Source organism: Ursus arctos, unplaced genomic scaffold (genome assembly GCF_023065955.2).
Source record: "Ursus arctos isolate Adak ecotype North America unplaced genomic scaffold, UrsArc2.0 scaffold_13, whole genome shotgun sequence".
Taxonomy (NCBI): Eukaryota; Metazoa; Chordata; class Mammalia; order Carnivora; family Ursidae; genus Ursus; species Ursus arctos.
Genome location: NW_026622797.1, coordinates 8,896,585 through 8,917,984, shown reverse-complemented (window position 1 = coordinate 8,917,984; position 21,400 = coordinate 8,896,585). Strand labels below are relative to the sequence as shown.

Sequence of the window (21,400 nt, the reverse complement as noted above, 5' to 3'; positions counted from 1 at the left end):
TTGAGTCAGTTAAATATAAGTACAGACCCTTATACGTTTCTGTAGGGCTCTGTCAATCAGTGGCAAGTTGGGAGAAAATGAATTTAGCCTTTGTACAGGGAAAGTGCAGAGTCTGCCGGACTTGCGAATGGCTCTTGATTAATGATTTCTGAGCAAATGGTGAAAAAGAACCTGGCTGCCGCTCAGTCTCTAAAATTGGTTTGTCCTATTGAATTTTTTATGATTCTCCGAGCCTCTCAAGCAGGCTCCCTGGTAAACTACCGAGTTACTATCTTCACGGAAGTGCCCCTTTGTCGTTAATAATCTGGCAGCCCTAGGTTTCTTCTTCTATGAAAAAAAAAATAGTCATCTTATGAAAAACATTTTATAGAGGAATTGTTTGGGTTTTCACTTTCTTTGGTGCTGAGAAACAGGATTTGTGATGTGTGGCAGAGATAGGGAGAGGCTATGGCGATTTAGGTTGGACGGTTGGAGACGATGTGTGGCGGAGGCTGAGAGCTAGGTGTGGGAGGCTTTGCGCTGGAAGAACCATCCAGATGCGCAGGGAGGTACCCAGTCAAGGCTGGGCAGCCCAGTGGCCCCACACATGTCAAGCCTGCACAAGGAGAGGGCTTGGTTTGCCTTCCTTGGGCAAGTAGGGGCATTTCTGAACTCCCAGCCAGGGACCGTCTGGTCAGCTGGCAGGAGTCCCCTTCGTTAAATAATAAAAGCCATTGTTTCTGTGTCTCTGCTGTGGCCAAGGGCTTTATGTACCCCCCCAGCCCCAAGCTAGGTATTCGAATCCTTATTTACCAACAGGGAAACTGAGGCTTAGAGAGGATTCAGAAGTGCAGCTCTAACTCACAGTGGACTGGCAGTCCTTCACAAGATTTATAGTCCTAGGACTTCCCCAAAGGATTTTTTTAAAAATAGACTGTGGTTCAGCAGGTGTGGGTGGGGCCAAGGGCTCGCCGTCTGAGACCCTCTGGTAGCACGTCAGTAGACACAGGTCTTTGCGTGGCTTTGCTCACGTATCTGCTGAAAGAGTTTTGAAAAGCTGCGTGGCCCCTTCACACTCTTCAAGTTCATATCTAAAATCACTCACTGTAAGTTAATTAAAGTGTTTTGTATAAACAAGTAAATAGTTCACATTTTATGACATGAGATAAAGATGAGGATTGAGTATATTCTAGATATATCATTTGATGTTAGTTTTTAACTACCCGATCTTAAATGTAGGCAGAATCTCAAAGAAATCTCCTAAGATTTTTATCCATTGGTTTTTACCCAATATATATTGTATTTCGGGTTGTCCTGGAAAACTTCCCAGATACATTGAAGAGAAGCCATGTCCCTGATCTCTTCTAAAACCTAGAAACCGATCCTCAAGGTTTTCTAGGCAGAGCGCTCCATGGGAAGCCTTCCCGCACTCCCGGGGAGCCGGCCCCCCACGCGAAGACCGCCGTATGGGGCCCGGGAAAGGTGACCCGCGACTCCTGATCTGATGTCTGTGCTCGTGACGCTGAGTGGTCAGGAGAGGCGGTGGCAGCCCCACAGCCTGCTGGGACCGCCCTGTGGACGTACCAGGGTGGTGGGGAAAAGGTCTCTTCCAAAAAGGGATGCAGTCAACAAGAAGGAGTCCTGTTCGTCAGAGGGGCCACCGGTGCGTGAGGCCCCCTGAGAAGCAGGCCTGTGGGGGCGGAGGACAGGGCTGCCCCTGTGGATGGAGATCATGCAGCTGCCCTCCCCGGGACAGTTCGTCCTCAGAGGGGGCAGGTGTGGTGCCACGAGCCGTCCGCCTGAGCAACGGATCGGGCGTGTGGCCGAGCGGGGAACAACCGGGTAGTTCCAGACAGACAAAGGAGCACAGGACAGAGCAGAGACGGACCGGGCTGGCTCAGACGGCGGTGTGTGACTCTTGATCTCAGGGTTGTGAGTTCGAGCTCCTCGTTGGGTGGAGAGATTACTTAAAAAAATAAAATCTCCTCCAGTGCTGTCCATGTTGCAGCAAATGTTGAGAAATCGTTCTTTCTGATAGCTGAGTAATATAAGAACTAGGAAGATCGGTAGGGGAAGAAAGGGATAAAGGAAGGGGGGTAATCAGAAGGGGGAATGAAGCATGAGAGACTATGGACTCTGGGAAACAAACTGAGGGTTTCAGAGGGGAGGGGGTGGGAGAATGGGATAGACTGGTGATGGGTAGTAAGGAGGGCACGTATTGCCTGGTGCACTGGGTGTTATACGCAACTAATGGATCATTGAACTTTACATCGGAAACCGGGGATGTACTGTATGGTGACTAACATAATATAATAAAAAAGCATTAAAAAAAAGAAATGTAATACATTTTACAGGGCAAACAAAAAAAATCTTTAAGAAGAGAAAAAGATTAAAAAAAAAATGGACCGTGGACTTGAGGGAAAACGACTGAAAATCGGCCCAAGGCCGTAGAAGGATGTGGTTTCTGACCACAACGGGCACGGATAATCCCAGAGGGAAGAAAAGGAGGGGCAAGTGGGGAAGGTAGCCTGGCCACAAGGGGGGCGTTCGCTGGCCTGTGTGTGGGAGCAGGTTGCAGGGCAGATGGGGCTGCAGGCCGTCCCTGTGTGGGAGACCAAGGGAGACAAGTCACAGCTTCTCCACACACCTGTGTCACTTCCCCCTCGTCCGTCAATGGAAGGTCACTAACGGTGCTCAGCTGGGTCTCAGGCAGACCAATGCGGCCGCTCTGAGTGGGGGTGAGGGTCCGGCCTTGCAGTGTGACGGGGTGTCCGGGAGGAGCCAGGACGCCAACCCCAATGGAGAGCTTCGAAGCCCTGAGCCTGGGTGTCTTCCCTGTGAACTGGTGACTACTAGCACCTCAGGGGGTGCTCCTGGAAGCTAAGGAACAATGTCACCCAAAGCCTGGTACAAAACCAGGGTCAGTAACGTGTAACTTTCTTTTTCATTGTTGAGAAAATCCAACGACTAGCCTTGAACAGGCTCACAGAGGCCGAGCAGAGTCAGCTGCTCTTGGAAAGCCTGGCTGTGTCCCCGGCCTTCGGGAAGGGCGTGGGGCACTCGCACCCAGGGCCTTTGGCCTCTAGTCCCTGTGGGGGCAGAAGCCCACCCTCGACTGGAACGGGGTGGGGGGGCACCCCTTTTGTCTTCTGGCTGTGCTGGGGCCCCTGTGGGGGGTTGGTGAAGAGACAGCTCCGTGCGACCCTGACCCCGCCTTCCACGTGTTGTCTGTCTAGGCAAATGCCTATGCTAACAACTCGGGCTTTCATTAAAATAAAAAAATCCTAGCTTTCAGTATTTTCGGCAGCCCTGGCCAGGCAGGTTCGGATCCTCGGCTGGGACAGATCTCGGCTTCAGCAGGCTGAGGACTTTCCTCCTTGCCTTGGGGACAGAGCTGGATTGTGGGAGGGGATGGTGCAGATGCCCAGCCTTTCCCCCAGGCTGAGCACTGGCCACAAGGCTGGTGGAGGAGGTGGTTCTGTGTTTGGGACGCAGAGACCACCCCCCACCACTGCTCCAAGCTGCTCAGCCCACCCTGACCACACCAAGACGCTGGCTCCAGCCTGTAGGAGGAAGGGCCCTGTGGCCCTGGGGGCTGTGGGTCCCCCAGAGGCTGTGGCCCCAAAGGGCTGTGGACCACCCCCCACCCTGTGCCCTGGAAGCTGTGGGCTTGGGGGGCTGCGGGCCGGGACCAGACTGACGGCCTCTGCTCTGCCTTTGCAGTACCAGGTGGAGCCCGGCCAGCTGGGGACCCGGTGCCTGCAGGTGTCTGTGTGGCACCTGGGCACGCTCACCCGGAGGGTGTTTCTTGGCGAGGTGACCATCCCTCTGGCCACATGGGACTTCGAAGACAGCACAACACAGTGTTTCTGCTGGTATCCACTGAGGGCCAAGGTGAGGTCTGGTTTGGAACTGGGCTACCCCACCCTCACCGTGAAAACAAAACTCCCTTTTCAAAGGGATTAGAGAAAACCTACCCGGGAAGCCTTGGACCCAAAATGTGACGTGCTTGCCTGGCTGGGACTCTTAAAATAGGACCTTCTTAGGGAGGAAAGGCTCCACGACAGGCTCTCCTGGGAGGGGTTAGGGATCTTTCCCGCAAAGATTTGCTCAGGTACCTGACAGCCCCTTCCTCAGTGTAGCCCGGCCATCGGCCTGGGTCAGGTCTGGCGGTTTAGGCCTCCTGCGATGGCCTTATTGGGCCCACGTGCTCCCCTCCCCCAAATTCAGGGTCACTTGGTTTCAGCACGGGAGCCCTTGGCTTGCCGCCGCTGCAGCCAGAGACTACCACCTGGGCCAGTCAGCCTGCCCCTGGTCATGCGGGCAAGATGCCTGTTTTCTACACCCTGCCCCAGGTGCTCCGGCACAGTAACGGTGGGGAATGGCTGGGCCAGATGCTATCAGGAGGGTCCGGGCTGCCCTGACCCGCAGGGATCTCAGGGCAGGGCGCTGGGGAGGCCAGGGGAGGCTGATTTAGGTCTGCTCACAGTCTGTGCCGGTAAGAGGAGAGCCTGGGGAGAAAGTTTGCATTTCTTGGAGCAACTGCTTTGCACTTTCTGTGCCAAGATCCAAGACTGGGAGAGGGGACGGATGAAATAATAGGGGAGGAGGAAGCAGGGCTCTGTCATCTCCTAAGAAATGACAGCGCAGTGCCAGCCCCAGCAGCCCAAGTCTGGCAGCGAGGCTGACTCTCCCAGGCCTGGACCAGCTTCTGTGCGCTGTGTCCCCTCCCCGGCCCTCTCTGAAGCCAGGGGGGCTGATTCGCCAGGTCTCTGATTTCCAGCTACTGTCAGGTCAAGCCAAGGGTCTCCCACCTGCGAGCCGTCCTGTCCCACCTCTCCCGCCCCTTTCCCTCTACGCTGCTCTGTACCGTCCCTGGCATCCACATCCCTTCTCAGAGCCTGTCCTCAGACATCCGCTTGGGTTATCTACTTGGAATGCTTTCTACCCCAGGTCTGCCCAAGACTTAGCTGAAAGCCCACCTCCTCCATGAAGGCTTTCCTGATTTTCCTTTTTCGTGATTTTCCCTGCCAGTGTGCTTTCTCCCAGGATCCTATACTCGGGTGCCCTGCGCATCTGTTCCCTCTAGGGCCCCTTGCTCAGGACACTAGCCACCACCAAGGCTGCTGGCAAGAAGAAGAGGAGGTGCCAGGCTCAGAGACATCCTTGCTAATACCAGCTAAAGATAGTGACCCTGCTGCCAGATCAGGAGTATCCTGCTTACAGGCCTGCCCCCTCGGCCCTGATAGGAGGAGCCCATGGGTTAGTGCAGGTTTCTGGAAGCTGAGGGTAGAGGCAGCTTTATCTTCCTGGGAGGCAGCCAGGAGCCCAAGAAGAGACACTGCAGAGCAGACTGCCCTCTCCTCAGAGTCCTTGCTGAGTCCACTGACCTAGAGGGGTTCGATTTTATTCACTTTCTTCAAATTCTGGCTGTGTACAGGTTTTCTTAGGACTGTCTTAGGGAATGTGCTAGGGCCTTTGAGCCCACCCCCCACCTTAGGGCAGCAGAGTGGGCAGCTAGGGTGGGAATGGAGAGTCACCACAACTAGAAGACAGACCAGTCCTGCCATGGGCATATCCACTTCACCCCAGGGCACTCCCCGGCCTGCAGAGGTTTTGCAGGGGTGAGTGCCAGGTGGAGGAGGGTCACTTATGGACAGAGCTGGGGCAATCAGAGGAGCCCAGAAGGTTCTGGGGGCTGAGGAATCCTGCCTCTGAGTTCTGTCTCTTGCCCCCAGGCAGAGAAACTTGAAGACAGCATTCTTCCCAATAATGGAGAACTTGCAGTCCGGGCCAAACTGGTCTTCCCTGCAGGGCCCAGAAAGCTCCAGGAGGCCCAAGAAGGTAGGTGGCCTCCACCCCATGAACATTCATCTGTCACTATCTCCAAAGCCTGGAGCAGCAGGTGGGTGATTTCCTTTCTGCCACCAACTAATCCTGCAATGCTCCCTCAGCCTAGAAAGTGGGTTCTTGGAACCTATGATTTGGAAGGGAAATGAGGGACCAGAGCAGGCCAGGCCTGATGCCCACTTTACAGGGCTCCTAGGACACCAGCTCTGGGACTTTCCTCCCAGGGGGCTGGCTTGGACAGTCTCCTTTGTGCAAACCATCCTGCCACCGGCCCTCTGGAAGAGGGAATGCTCCCATGACCACCACAGTTGGGACTGTGGCTCCTTAGGGACCAAGAGTGCATCTCAAGGCACTGGGGCCTGCAGGGCTGAGTGAATGCATCCCTGCTCCCAAGTTCTGAGAGCTGTTGCCCAGCAAGAGCGGGAATCAGGGATAGGCTCTTGAGGACCTCACAGGAAATTTAACTAAGTTAATAAAGTGGAGTGTGCAGATGAGAGGAGGGTGAAGAAAGAACACAGTTCTGTGATGTACTTAGTGATCTCTTATTTGTCTGAAAGAGGAAACGTCTGCTGCCAGAGCTCACGGGGCCACCGGCAGGCCAGGAGCATTTGCGGTCATTGCCAACACCCTAGAACAGAAGTCTTGGGGCCCCTGCTTTCCCCAAAACCACTGCCTGCACTAGACTAAAACCCCTACATCCTTCCTGTCCTTGGGTCCCTCTTTATTATCTTTGTAGCTTCCCAGGATCTGAGTGATCCCTCCCGCCACCATGCTGGCCTTGCCGTGGTACAGCCCATGAGCAGGGCCAGCAGAGCCTTCCCACAGCTGATACATTCCTCTTCCTGTCTGCTCTCAAGGCTGTCCCACACCTTCCCACGGAGCTGTCAGCTTTGGGGTGGTGGCATTGCATGCTCTATGCAGAAGGAGGGCTCACAGCAAATGCCGGCTTTCCTTCCAGGGACAGATCGGCCATCCCCTAACGGTCAGCTTTGTTTGGTCGTGCTGGGAGCCAAGAATTTGCCGGTGCGGTCAGATGGTACCCTAAACTCATTTGTTAAGGGGTAAGTATTATATTTAATCAACTGTTTACTGATAATCTGTACATATGTACGGCATGGTCCTGTAAACTAGAGCGAACACCAAAAAGTGTAAGCCATTATGAACTTTCGTTTTAGCTTTCCTATGAAAATCCAATATCATGTGTTAAAGACTCGACTTTCCAAAAATTCATAGGATTTGGACCTGCTGAGGCTAGATGGGGAACACTGTATTTTAACTGGAAACCCAGGTCTTACCGGTCCTTGCCACTGCATCAGCATTTTCTGACTCAGAGCTTGGACAAAGCAGTGTGGTTGGTACCGGTCCCTTGCCTTAGTATCTCCTTAGATAACAGGGAGGTGGGCTCTGCTTACGTCATTCTGACTACCCACGTGTTGGTCTCTCCAAAAGCAAACACCATTAATTATTATACAGAATTGCTGTGTCCCCCATCAGTGACATAATGGGAAACACTGGCTTACCATGCCAAGATCTGCGTTCCTGTCCTCACGCCGCCACTATCTTAGGGCCTTGGGCAAGTTACGTGGCTCCTCTGAACGGGGTTAAAATGAGCGGATGCGTGCTCAGAGTCCTGGTCCCTGCGTAGCAGGTCTAAGCCATGCTCTCCCTGGTGGTCGACGTCAAATGACCCTTAGCATCTGGTGCAGAATTCAGCCCTAAATCCGAACATCCTAGTGAGAGGTCACATGGCCAGTCTTGCAATTCGCATTCTCGCTCCTGGCTTGGAATTTTTTTGGAGTGCATCTAGCCCTTGGTCTCGTGATGGCCAGCACCGCCAGGGGAGGAGGCCGGGGCGGGCAGGCATTCCAGAGCCACTGTCTCTCTCCCTCCTGCAGCTGTCTCACTCTGCCAGACCAACACAAACTGAAACTGAAGTCCCCAGTTGCGAAGAAGCAAGCTTGTCCCCAGTGGAAGCACTCCTTTGTGTTCAATGGCGTGAGCCCTTCCCAGCTGCGACAGTCAAGCCTGGAATTAACCGTCTGGGACCAGGCCATCTTCGGTGTGAACGACCGCTTGCTGGGGGAAGCCAGGCTTAGTTCTAGTAAGTCTGGGAGATTTACTGGGCCTAAGGAGCATGCTTTATCCTTAGCGGAGATCTCACACAGTGACCACTAAAAAGACGGTAACCTTCCAGGTTGGCAGGTGATTTAACTGGCTTGGAAATGGCCTCACTCTGTAAATGGAGATGGCCACATCTAGTTCTTCCGCCACAACAGAGATAATACAGCCAAGTATTTCAACAATTCATATCAGATTTAGATCTGCTAAGGAAACAAAAATTACAGGCCTCAAAATGGGCTGGGTACAGTATTTGCTTTTGTTTCTGGCGTCAATCATAAAAGGATTAATTTCTTAAAGGAAAATATCTTAATCCAAACAGACGGCAATTCAGAAAGTATTTCATTAGGAGTGGGACAAAAGGGCAATGCTTTTCAGCATTGCTCAACTGGGGTGCTGCTGGCACTGTGTTGGGAGACAGCCCGTTGTGGGGAGGGCTTGCACACTCGGTGCACACCAGGCGGAAACACCGGCACACATCTCCAGGGCCTCCAACAGAGGACCTCTGAAGACAAACCAGAGTCCCTGCTTCATTACAACTGGTTTTAAAAGGAACACTGTCCAGAGATGCCTGGGTCACTCGGTTGAGCGTCCAACTCTTGATTTCAGCTCAGGTCCTGGGATCCAGCCCTGGGTTTGGCTCTCCCTCTGCCCCTCCCCCTGCTTGTGCTCTCCCTCTAAAATAAATGGGTAAATCTTTAAAAATAAATAGAAGGAATATTGTCCACGGACACCCCCCCCTTCCTATAAGGGATTCCTGTCTGTCTGCAAATCTGGCCCCGGGTCTGAGACTGCCCCACCCAACCACAGCCACTGTAATGTGTTAAGACTGTCAAGTCCCCAAACATGTCTTTCTCCTTTCAGACTGCGGGAGAGAAGGCAGCTTTGGGCTCTTGAGGCCGCACGGTATTTAGGAATGAATGCCTGAGTGTGTCCAGTTCTGGCTATGGTGCTGGGGTGGAGGTGGTCTTGATCTTCCTCCCCAGTGGTTGGCATTTGCATATGGTCTTGAGGTTAAAAACACTTCTAAAAAAGTTGGTTTTCATTTTAAAAAGCCGAGAAGAGGGCTGGGAAGGGGGTATGCATGTCACCCGTTACTAATTTGTCACTTCACTCCCATCACAGAGGAAGACATTGCTGGTGGTGAGGACTCATGCTCACAGTCAGAGCGTCAGTGGCAGAAAGTTCTTTCTAGCCCCAATCTGTGGACAGACATGACACTCATCCTGCACTGAAGCCAGGCTTCCAGTCCGTGGCGGGAGGTTCAAGTGCCGCCAGCCTGAAGGTTAGCGAGTGTCCACGCCCACGTCTTAGCTGTCTGCAGCTCTGTCACGGAGCCGGACGTTCTTCCACGTCCCTCTGTGTGTATTTACAGCAGAGCACTTGCTGATAGTATGTAACTAAGTCTCAGTTTGGTTTTCTGTGCTCCGACGTGTGGAAAATGGCCGGATTTCAATAAATGTTCGTTACCTCTGTCCTCCAGTGTTTACCAAACAGTGACAATTATGGCCTCGTTCCATGCATGTGAAGGAGAACTAGAGGAGCCTGGTAGGAATCTGGTCCCTCCCCTTCTACTTTCTGGAGGGACTCCCCTTTCAGGGCGGTCAGCGCCCACCCCCGACACACGCAAGCACACACCCACTGCCACCTCCTGCCTCGCACAGCTTTTATTTCCAAATCTGCGGCGCGGGGCTCATCTGCACGTGGCTCTTACCCGCAAAGGAGAAGGACACGGCCGAGCAGGAAGAGGAGCCGGTGGCACGTGAGAGCGGACACGGACAGGTTTTCAGGGATGCGGGAGAGAACTGGCGAGGTCAGAGGATGTTCTTGTGGAAACCGACAATACCAGGTGGGAAGAGCCCCTTCACAGCCGGAGTCTGGATGAGCCAAACAGCATCGGTGTCTTTTTCAAAAAGCAGCTCCGATAGAAAGCGGAAATGTGCAACACATGCACGAGGGACACTCGAGGCAGAAAGTTTTACAGATGGGATTACAGCAGTTAATCCTCCACCTCCCGCCCTCACGCCAGATCAGTGCCACCATTTCATGGTTTTTAATACGTAATTCTTTTATTCTGTAAAAGGTAACAAAATATACAGAATGACACTTTCCCTTTTTTAAACTAATGTTACAAACCCATATTGTCACATATATAAATACTATTCTCTACAGCTGATCATTAATTAGGTGTGAGTCCAACAGTGTAGCCCTCTCTTAAGCTAGAACAAAACAAAACCACAAAACAAGTTTATCCAAGGCTGGAGTGTCCCTGTACTATGGATCCTGAACTGAAGGAGCAGAGCAGAAAAATCACTGTGTGCACATGTCTGTGAGTGCTTCAGACTGTCTTCAAAATAATTTTCACCTCTCAAATATACAAAGATGGAAATCAAAAAAAAATCAATCTGAACTAATTTCAAATGCAGAAGAAAGTATGGCACGGACTATAAGCCACGATGTGGTTTTAATTACACGGATTCTTGTATCACACATGCCAGCATGGAGTCTGTTACTCAGACTTTACAGCCACTTTTCTTTAATTCAGTCAGTCCTGCTGCAAGCACAAAACAGGAAATGATTCAATAACAGCAATAAGATCAGGCCCGTTTGGCACTATGATACAATTGGGAAAAATAAACCAGGGAAGCTTCCACTGACCCCAGCCCCAGAATATTCCCACTGAAATAACTACTCTCTTTTTAAAGGAACTGGAATACGATAGCAGGGGTGGGGGTCCTAGATTCAAAGAACTACAAACACCAGCTTCAGAGTGTGACCGCGACCCCCGCAAGCCCAGCTGTGTGGCCCCGTCCCCGCCCCAGTCCTGGCCGGCCTCACATGGCCTCGAACTCGTCGATCCGCTGCTTGGTGTTGCCCTGCCGGATCTGCCGCAGCGTCTTGTACTTGTCCCGGCCCTGCCGCATGTTCTCATTGTGGATGATGTCGTTGTGGGTCCTCTTGTTCTCGTCTCTGGCCTGGGACAGCTCATTGGTCAGGGTCTGCAAGGGGAAGCAGCTCAGGTCAGCTGTGGCTCCCGAGCAGCGGGGAGCCGGGTAGGACGGCTCCTCCCGCCCCCCACTGTCCACGTGTCTGCGGGCCGCCCCCGCCCTCTCACCATCAGCTGCCGCTGCACCCGCTCGTTCTTCTCGGCCTCGGTGATGCGCTTCTCCTCGTTGCGGTCGTCCAGGATGCCCTCACTGGAGAGCTCGGCGCTATAGCCCGTGTACTCCGTGCCCTCGTCCTGTAGGTTGTCCTGCACGTGGTAACTCACCGGCTCATAGACGGGGGGTGGGGGGGGCGGGGGGGCCGTCATCACCAGGTGCAGCTCCTCCTTGGTCTTCACCAGGTCATCCTGGGCTTCTTTGGCCTTTGAGAGCAATCCGTACACAGGTGACAAGTTGTCACACACAACCCCATGTTTAGACCATTTTCTGAAGAATCCCCTTTTCTTTAACCAGGGGGCTTCTGCACTTTCTCTCACCACTCCCCTGCCTTCCCCCAGGGGGGCTGGATGTGCGTGGCCTGAGTGGCACAGAGTGGAGGAGGGGGACTGTGGCTGAGGAGAAGTGTCCACGTGCAGGGTCTGCCCAACCTCTTCCGAGTCTGGGGTTCGGATGCTGTGAGCAGTTCTCAATCATGTGCACAGCACACAAAGTCATGTCAGGGGCTTGACTTTAAAAAAAAACAAAACCCGTACTTTCTTTCTGTCTCTAATTCTAGTATACGTTCATTGTATGTATTTTTTGGGGAAAAAAAGGAAATGATTAAAGAAAAACAATCTTCCAGCCATCAGAAATTCTAATGCCACTATCCCGTTTGAGAGAGCAGCTTTCTCTTTCCTTTGTGGCCACTATTTATCAAGCTCCTCGCTGCCTGCGGGCACAGCGCTCAAGGACTTTTCTACCTGTTGTTACCCCTAAACCCTCCAGCAACTTCTCTTGGGTATACATCCCCAATCATGCCCACCTCACTGCCATTCCAGCTCGGGAGATGACCTCAGTTTGAATCTGTTCTGCAACCAGCTTTTCTCAATGAACACTTTTTCCAAAAACCTAAGGACCGGAGTCTTTTGCACGCAGCCTGTGTTCAGAGGGTGGGGCTTAAGAGTGCTGAGGGGAGGCACCAGGTGTCCCCAGAAGGAGCTAGTGCAGATGGGGTAGCAGGGACGGGGGGGGGGGGGGAAGCTGCCACAGCTTGGCAGAGGTCTACACTAAACATCCGAAGCTCCTCCACGGACCATGCTTTCCCAGTGGACGCGGGGGCTCAGCTGGAGAGACAGGCCCTCTGGACACTGCACTGGAACATGGTTCTTCCTATTACAGCTACAATTTATTCAACCTCTCTGCAGGGTAGTCCTCTGAGCAACCTTACAGGTTGGCTATTACTCCCCATCTATAACAAGGAAATGGAGGCTCAGAGAGGTCAGGCCACTTGCCCCATCACACAGTGAATAAGAGCAGACCTTTAACCCCCATCTCCAAGTCCGGATCTTTCCATGGTGCCATGCTGCATACACCAGTGGTCAGGAGAGGCAGGTGGTCTTATTTGAGGTGCTGTGGCCCGTTGCTAGGAGCACCCATATGACCAGATTTAGAACTAGCTCCTGATGGGGGGCTGCCTGATGGGGCTCAATGCTTTGGCGGGGGGGCAGAACAAAGTGGGTGGAAATGAACAACAGCCTCCTTGTTCCCTGCTAATCCAGCAGTAGACTCCCCAGTGCACAGGGCAAGCCCATTCCTATGGGGATTTTGGCCTAAGAAGCACAGCTGGGACTGGCAGAGCACTGTGAAACATCCCGAGGCTTTCTACGTGACCCACCAGCCTGGCCCCCACCAGCCTGGCCCCCACCAGCCTGGCCCCGGGCTGTCTTCCAGCTGCCCCGGCAGGGCCCGCCTTGAGCGCCTGCACCTGCAGACTCACCCTGTGCTGCCACTCCTCGACCTCGTCCTCCTTGCGCCGCCGTGCCTCCTCCAAGAGGGCGATCTTGGCGGTGTACTCCGCCAGCTCTGCGGCCTGGTGAAGGGCACAAAGCTGAGATTATTTCTGGGGTCTGTGGGGAGAGCCCTTCTGCAAATGGACAGCCACACAATTTGGTGACTAGCCTCATCCCCACCTCCTCCCTAGTCAGCAGTGCCCATGGCTGGCCACCATGTCCTCAAGGCCATACCTGGCCTAGATCACCATGTCTGGGCCCCCAGACCGCTGCACCAGGGCCGCCTGAGACCCAACCTCCACCATGGCCCCTCCCACCAGGCCTTCCTCCCTCGAGCATATCATTTTCCAGCCCCAGACACAATTATAAGGCAGGTGTCACTTTTTCATCCCCACTTTTCTGTCACCAGAGGCAGCCTCTCCATAATTCAGCATCATGAAACTCAGGGAGCTCCTACCAGCTGCTCCTGGCTCTTTATCTGATCTGCCGCCTGCCTCTCCAGCTCCTCCTTGGCCCGCAGAGCGGCCACACGGTCATTCTCCAGGCGCTCCGCCTCCTCCTGGGCACGCTTCCTCTCCTCCTCCAGCTGCAGGGCTCTCTGAATCTGGTCTGAAAGTTCTGCAGAGAGCACAGGGCCCTGAATTCCCAGCCTGGATGCATGTATGGGGTCCAGGGCAGGACTCACACCACAAGTTACAAACCACTGCACGGGAGGGCCTCTGCTCCCACAGATACAGAAAGGAAGCATGCTGGGGTGCGTTCCCCTACTGCGCACATAGCCAACGTCCCTGCAGCAGTTGAGAGGGTGTTTCCGTCCTCCAGCCCGGGCTGGAGTAGGTTGGCAGACACGCAGAAACCACACCACTTGCCCAGTTCTTAGTTTATAAGACAGAGGGCAATGTGGCATGGTCTGGTCACTCACTAGCTGTGTGACATCAGGCAAATTAATTTACCTGCTAAACCTTAACACTGTCATCAAGAAAATGGGGATGACGCAGTACTAACCTCAAAGGACTAAGGGAAAATTTAAAAAGATAACGTGCATAAAGGATTTAGCACAGAACCAGCACAGCATCAGAAGTATCAAGATAATCAAAAGATTTTCTTCTAATCCAAACACCCATGGTCAGTGCTCAGCCTCGAGTCTCTACCGTGGGTGCTGTGTTAAACGGAGACGGTCCTGGCTGTGGGTGTGCTGGCGGACCATCCGCCCCTCGCTGCGGAACGCACCCCTGCACGCGCTAAGCACTGGGCATAAACCCACCTTTCTCTGCCTTCTTGGTTTTCTGTTCATAGTCCTGCAGCCTGAGCATCAGCTCCTCCTTCTCCCGCATCATCTGCTCCTTCTCTCTCTCCACGGTCTCTCTCCTCTTCTTCTCGGTTTCCAGCTGCTGCCTGTTATGGGGGAGGGGCGGCACAGGAAGGTTTAGGGATTGGCAGGCACTTGCCATGTCAACATGTGTCACCAGGGCCCAGTCCAGGCCCCAGGCCCCACCTCCGGATGGTACAGACTCAGGAGGCAGCAGCAGCAACCCCGAGCACTCCCCTCCTGGGCTCTGTCACCGCCCAGCCCAGTGGGGCAGCTCCTGAGCAGATCCTTGGGCCCCACGCAGTCACCTCCAGAGGCCCTCGCCCCCAGACCCTCCACCCGTGTTTGCTAGGTGATGTACCCTGGCTCCTCTGATGGGAACAGTGCAGGCCCCACGAGGCTGCCTGACAGGGGCCCAGGTGTCCTGCAGGCAGGGCCGTTCTAGGGCCTGAGCCGGGAGAACACTGCCCCGTCCTGCTGGCCTCCCTCCCCCCTCCCCCCACCCACTCACCGCTCCAGCTGCTTCTGGTGCTTCTCCTCCCGGGCCTGGGCCTTCATCTGCTGCACCTCGATGGTGTCGGGCTTCCTGCGGCGCATGTAGAGCTCGTGATTCCCCATGCAGAGCTGCAGGATCCGCTTGTTAATGCGCAGGCGGGGGGCATAGAACACGAAGTCCTACAGAGAACAGGGCGGACTCTAAGCAGGAGAACACCTTCCTTTCGATTTCTTCTTCCAAACCTGACTTCACAAAGTTCTAGGTGACCTTTTCCAAAAGGACAAATGTAGCAGAGTATGGGGCCAGAAAGGGACTTCGAGGAAAAGCCACTGACTCCAAGCAACCAAAGTTCCTGGTGCCGTGGGGTTTGGATTCCCTGGGACAAACAGCGCAACTGTCTCTGTGGGTGTGCACGCGCACACTGACACCTCTCTGGCCGGACGGTGAAGCCTCTCCAGGGCGAGAGGCCCTGCGGCCTTGAGAAACCTGGTACCGAGGCCCAGAGCCACCCGGTCTTCAGGCTGACACCCTCTGGCCCCGCCAGCCCTAGAACCACCATCCCCCGGTCCTGCCTGTAGTGCAGCGACTTCTATTTGAGCTTCTGGTCTCCTCTGCTTCAATCTTGCCTCCCACACTGCCACCAGTGTGTCCACCGGGTCCCTACTGGACTCCTGACGCCAGCCTGCTTAGCTCCAGGCCTAGGTACAAATGCCGTGGCCAGGCACGTGTGGAGAGTTTCAGGCCTGGCAGCCCCAGCCCACCTGCTGTTCACCTAAACTGCACATTCGCGCCCGCAAACTTATTGGCTCAAAGCAGCCCTGCTACTTGGGGCATCGTGTCCAACCCCACAGACCCAAGGACACCGACACGTGAGGAGAGGGTATGAGGCATCATCTCCTGTCTGGAGGCGCTCTCCGTCTCCCGGGTTAGCTGGCACACGTCCTGTGCCCCCTGCACTTGATGGGGTGCCAGCACTTCCCTTGACTGACTTGTTTTGGTCTCTATCTTCTACTGGACAGGCAGCTCCCCTGACAGCAGCGCTGTGTTCATTCATCTCTGTATGCCCGGGACCCAACGAATGGCCTGGATTCACTAGGTGTTGGGAGTTTACACAGCACCGCAACCTCTGAGCCAGTGACCTTGAGCGAGTCACTTCCTCTGTGTCTGAACACCTTCCGCTGCATGGTGGAGAGGACAGTAATCTAACAGGACAGTCGAGAGGATTAACTCAGATGCTGTTTGTCAGGACTCAGAATGGTGTCTGGCAGGACGAGAGTTGCCTGGTACACAGAGGCTCACTCACAGACTGCTGGTTGCCTGACGAAGTGCTAGGTGAAGAGCCTTCTTGAATAGAACAGACCAAGGAATCCGAGAACGTTGGGACTATGACTGCAGAAGTCTACTACCACGTGGGACAGGGACGGCACACGACCTTGCCTCCCAGTTCTTGTTACTGCTGCAATTAATGCAGGGGATGGCAGGGGATGGCAGGGGAGAGAAGGTTTAGAAACTCTTGTTAAAAGTTATTTTAAAATGCCAGTCTGTTTCCACTTTTTTCCCTTTCTCTTCTCAGCTTGGGGCCTCTGGCATCCAGATTCTGACCTCTGGCACAGGAGGAGGGAGGCTTAAACAAAGAAACAGTGTGACGTGTTCCACAGCGACTTCTGAAACCAGAAGGGACACGCCAGGGAGCTAACCAACACGCCCCAGAAGGCCCTATGTAGCTTCTCCGATTTTTCATCAGTTCCAGAAAGGCTGGGAAGACAGTACTGTCGAAGCCCAGAGCCCGCAGAGCTCCTGGGTGGAGCTTTCGCACACTTGTTATTAAGTCATCGGGTTTCCCAGGGAGCGTCTGCAGAGCTGGGAGAAGCACCATCTCTATTACGTAAGAGAAAACAATCTTTTGTTACGGCCACACAGGCATGCTACCGAAGCAGGTGTCGACTGTGGCTCCTAGGCATTGCAAAGAACTCTGATTAGCACGAACTCCTCCTGAGAACGACGTCAGTTCAAAAAACATCAAAGGGCAGACACTGGAAGTAACCTCACAGCAGCCCATGGGCCCAAGACAAGGCCGGCACACGTCGGGGGACAGTGAGAGCAAGAGGCAGAGGACATTTCCTGGGCGGCCTTTGAAGGAGGCTAGTTTCTGACTTGAAGTTAAAAACAAAAACTGAAACCAGTATTTATTGAAGGATTTCCAAATCCAAGTACCCAGCCCACGCCTCCTAACGCAAAACCACAACACCTAAGAGATGTGGGGCAGGCTTTCTAAACTCTGGCAGAGACAGACATCCTAAAAACTGAAACTCGAGGCAAGAAGAAAGCTCAAGGAAATGAATCCAAGTCCCTAAGAATACGAGAGAAAAGGAGATGGGAAAGCAGCCACAAAGTTGTCGAACAACGAGCTCAGGCGCCTCTAGGACGCTCCCCACCAGGCCCGACCCCAGGGCTCCCCTCAGCTGAGGGCAGAGCTGCTCCCAGGCAAATGGCAGTTTTCATAAGCCATTAAACAGGTAGCTGCCCAAGAGCCTTCTCCCTCTTCCATGAGGCCACAGGAACAAAAGGCCCTTTTCTGAAGGAGACACAGCTGGTTTTGACCCCACACAGGATTACCGCGACAGCTTTGAGGATTCACAGGGTTTCAGGTCCCATCCCCGCAGCAGTCAAGCTGGCAGGAGGAGAAACTGGCTTTTCTACGGGAAATGCCTGGTCATGGGGAGCATGACAGGACAATGGCTCAGTTGTGAGCTTGCCATGGAAACTGCCCAGGGTAAGCGGTGCCCTCCACAAGTCAGCCTGAGAAAAGGAATCCCAAGCCTCACCCGTGAGCCAACTCAGACCTTTGGGGTTTCCCTGTCCATCTTCCGGGGAAAGTTTAAACTTGGAAATGCCATCTTCTGCTGCCCCAAGTGCAAAGCCTGAAGCTGGGCAATGCCGCAGAGGAAGGAACAGAGCGAGCCTGGCGAGGTGCACAGGGAGCGGGGACCAGCTTCTCGTGTGGAACCCCCACCCCACGACAGGAGTCTGACAAGTCTGCCCCCTTGGGTAGGCCTTCCTGACCCAACCATCTGGAACAGCCATACTGCGCCCGCCTCTCATCTCCTCCTGATCTGTGATGAAGCAGAGCTGCACTGTGGAATTCACAGCCAGAAAGCACATTCCCTGTGTTCGTGCATGTCCTCCAGGAGCACGTTCGCTCTGTGAGGGCGGGAAGCCCCTGCTCCCGCTGTGCACGCAGTCCTAGAATACAGCCCGACTCGCAGTATGTGAACCAACACATGCTTCTCTCTCTCCTTGTTTTTTCTTTAATCAGTGACTCCACATAAAACTAGTATATAGTAAAAGTATGCTCAACTAATTCAACCAGAAGCATTGCAATTGCTTTTGCTTGGAATTTTAAGATTAGAAAAAATTCTACAGCTTTTCAAAAGTTAAATTTATGCCAAAACACACACACAACTTAATCCTTAAATATCCAGTCCAGTCCAGTCTGCTTGCTTCTGTCAGTCACATGTCTAAAAAATGTTCTGAAAAATGAGCAGTATCCTGTTCGCAGACAGTAGCCTAGCCAGGGCCCTCAGGTCTTCTCGCTCTCCTGCCTGCCCCGATCTCACCGCCCACATTAACGTGGGTACACTGTGATCCCCGGGCTGTGATGCTGAATGTTAATGTGCATTTTCATGGAGCTGTTTCATGGAGCTGGACAGTCTGTATTAAATGCTGCTTAACTGTCAATAACTGCAACTACCCATGGAGTAGGAGTCAAGAGCTTCCAAACAGCAGGAAACGTTTTCAATAAAGGAGAAAATACTTTCACGAACAGCGTCAAGAACTCTGGGTTTTTTTGTTTGTTTGTTTGTTTTAAGAATCAGATTTCTGATTAGAAAACAAAACCCCCACCCATTCCACCACACTACAGTATGTATGTCTCAAATTTTCTGAGCAATCAGCTAAAAATTTAAATGCTAGCAGAATAAGTAAAATTGAAATGAATTTCTATAACACACCAGTCTCTGCAGTTACTAGTTCACAGTCCATATTCTTCAAACTCCAGGAATTGAAATCCCTTTTCTAGAGAAGCCCCCCACTCCGGCCCCTGGAGGACTGCCCCACCAGCCTCATCATTGTAAGGAGCCACTTCCTACATCAGCCCCAAAGAGAAGGCGCCTGCAGAAAGAGCGCTGGAGGGGCTGGAAGGGGGTAGGTGTGCATTCATGGAAGAGAAGGTGAGGCACAGAGGGACGATGGGGACCAGCAATGCTCCAAATGCAGGTCTGACTTTTCTTAACACGGTGAGCTGCAGAGACAGCTCTGAAAGCCAATGCCGGCCCCTGAGGCTTGTAGCAATCACGTCTGTGCCCCAGCTGGCTTCCAGGGAGGTGCAGGTGTGAGCTCCCCAAACCCCAGGTACACCCTCTGGGGGTAGGCTGGTTTTCCACAAACATGAACATTTCACAAGCCCAGAAATGCAACATTTTGTGAGCTGCTTATCATTGGCAAAGGGCAATGACTCAGAACTGCCCTTTCCTTCATAAGGAATGAAGACCACTTGAAAGCTCAGGGGACACAGTCAGGTAGCTGTTGAGGGACACCTGGGCCCCTGTATACCTCTACTTCAAGGGGTCCTTGTCCTTCAATGTAACCTGCTGGCAATTCTTTTACCACTCCCGCTCCCCCTGCCCCCCCCCCCACAAGTGCCTGTCATATAGAGAAATCTGACTGTTATTGTGAAAACACATTTAGCTATAAGAATGAAAAACCGTAACCCCTCGCCTGCAAACCATAGAAACTTACAGGTGCCTTCTTGTCGATGGGCTTAATGACAAACTTTTTGTCATTGAAAGAGATGTTCCTGATTTCACTCCAAGGAAAGCCAATCTTTGGGGTCAACCTGAGGTTAAAAAAAAAAAAAAAAAAAAGGAGGGGGATAGTTAGATGTGTGCTTGGATTGTGAATCTATTCTTAATTTTTTTATTTCAATTTGAAACAATATAAAGCTAGCCCAGGAACGACAGTATATAACGTAGGTCATTACCAGAGGTCCTACCTATGCTGGGTAAAGTCAGGTCCAAGCTCTAGGAAACCTCCACAAGCTCATTTATACTAAATCTTCCCAACTGTGGGCATCTCCCTGGGCCTGGTCCACCCCAGCCGCTAATCTCAAAGTCAACTCCAATCCCCAACCCAACGCACCCCTTCACCCTGTGACAGCTCACAGAGCCATCTCCTGGAGCCTACCCAGGTCCGTGCCCATAGAACCCCACTTCTAGTCATTGGTCTGACTCATCTCCCTTGTAGTCAATCCATTCTCCTCTTCCAAACTGCCAACACCCTCCCCAGGTTCCGCAGGATGGAATCCAGGGGCCTCAACTTAGCATCCAAGACCCTTCTCATCTAGCCTAGCCTCCTGACACACAGGCTCTCACAGGCCCACCCTGCCTGAAGAGCTCCCTCCTCACCATGAACCTGCAGCCTTCAGAACAGCTCAGCCTCCTTCAACAGCCTTGCCCCTTTCTCGACTTGCATCTCTTGTGCTTCATGACTGTTCTGTGTTTTTTCAATTCTTCCATTCTTTTTTGCTCTCTGAAGACCAGGCAAGTAAGCTTTCTGATGGCAAAGATCACGTCTTAAGTTTTCCAGGCACGCTCTAGTCAGAGTGGCTGCTCACCAGTGGAAACAGAAAAGCCCCTGGTGTGGTTCTAGTCCAGCACCTGCCGTGCTCATTTTCTGTCGGGCTGATGTGCCCATTGCTGGAAGTGGGGTAATAAGGTCCCCTGATCTTCTCTGCTGTGGTCTATTTCCCCTCTCATCTGTTAGGATCTGCTTACTGTGTTTAGGCGCTCTGACGCTGGTGCATATATTTACAACTGTTCGATGTCCTTGAGCAGCTGAGGGCTTGGTGTGGATTCTGCTCTCCTGGGTCTCATTTAGTGCTGTGTGGCATGTTCACCTGACTGGCCAGACACCCTCCGTGTCATCCTCCAGCTTCTGAGACAGCACTAGGACCACTCACCCCTCAGAAACCTACCCACTGCCAGCTGAAACTCTGGCTCTTTGGCATCCCCAGGGAAGTTCACCAATTTCAAGACCACATCGCTCTGCTTAACCTCACAACTCCTACCCTGTTCTTCATCTCCTCCACCCTTTTCTTTCAACACATTTTAGCACGGACACCATTCTAGAATGACAGACCCTCAAGCCACCAAAGATACTGCCATTAAAACTCAACCTTCCCCACAGTCCATAAGAACTTTCAATTTAGAAAATACGCAGAGAATTACTGCTCTACCAACGTATTTAATTACAAACTGACGGGCAATGTAGGTCTTGCTATGACAACCTAATAAGCCAGGTCAAGTTGATGGGGTGGCTTCTGAAAGCCAAGAGAGGACACCCAAGCCCCAAACATGGCTCTTCAGGGACAGAGTGGTTCCGCACCCCTGCAGGAACGATGTCAGGGCACTGGCCAGGCTGTGGTTTTAAGTGCCCATCCTTTCTGGCATCCACCTTTTATAGCTCTGTCCTACAGGGTCACCAACACCTGCTGAGACACATCTAGCCAACATCACAGCCAAACATGCAAGGAGTTTGCTTTGCTATTGATCGAAGAGGTCATTGTGTTTGCAGGCCTCTGAGCACTGGAAAGGACCTCAGGATACCACCTAGTCCCACTATCAACTTTAACCCGTGTCCTTGTCTGGGGCGGCCGGAA

The 21,400-nt window shown here is 52.9% G+C and overlaps 2 protein-coding genes across 6 annotated transcripts in view; one reads left to right on the top strand and one right to left on the bottom strand.

Moving 5' to 3' along the window:
- Positions 1-9,424, top strand: part of SYTL3 (synaptotagmin like 3) — a 79,326-nt gene extending 69,902 nt beyond the window's left edge. For all 4 annotated transcript variants that reach the window (XM_048225923.2, XM_026505147.4, XM_057310914.1 and 1 more), the window contains 5 exons: positions 3,703-3,873; positions 5,718-5,823; positions 6,788-6,890; positions 7,725-7,930; positions 9,073-9,424. In XM_048225923.2, coding sequence (XP_048081880.1) covers positions 3,703-3,873; positions 5,718-5,823; positions 6,788-6,890; positions 7,725-7,930; positions 9,073-9,182 — 696 coding nt within the window. In that variant the 3' untranslated portion in view covers positions 9,183-9,424. The remainder of the gene's footprint in view (positions 1-3,702; positions 3,874-5,717; positions 5,824-6,787; positions 6,891-7,724; positions 7,931-9,072) is intronic.
- A 570-nt stretch (positions 9,425-9,994) lies between these two features.
- Positions 9,995-21,400, bottom strand: part of EZR (ezrin) — a 49,621-nt gene continuing 38,215 nt past the window's right edge. For both annotated transcript variants that reach the window (XM_026505150.4, XM_048225926.2), the window contains 7 exons: positions 19,483-19,579; positions 14,701-14,864; positions 14,145-14,275; positions 13,338-13,498; positions 12,868-12,960; positions 11,063-11,314; positions 9,995-10,946 (listed from right to left, as the gene is read on the bottom strand). In XM_026505150.4, the coding sequence (XP_026360935.2) occupies positions 10,782-10,946; positions 11,063-11,314; positions 12,868-12,960; positions 13,338-13,498; positions 14,145-14,275; positions 14,701-14,864; positions 19,483-19,579 (1,063 nt within the window). In that variant the 3' untranslated portion in view covers positions 9,995-10,781. The remainder of the gene's footprint in view (positions 10,947-11,062; positions 11,315-12,867; positions 12,961-13,337; positions 13,499-14,144; positions 14,276-14,700; positions 14,865-19,482; positions 19,580-21,400) is intronic.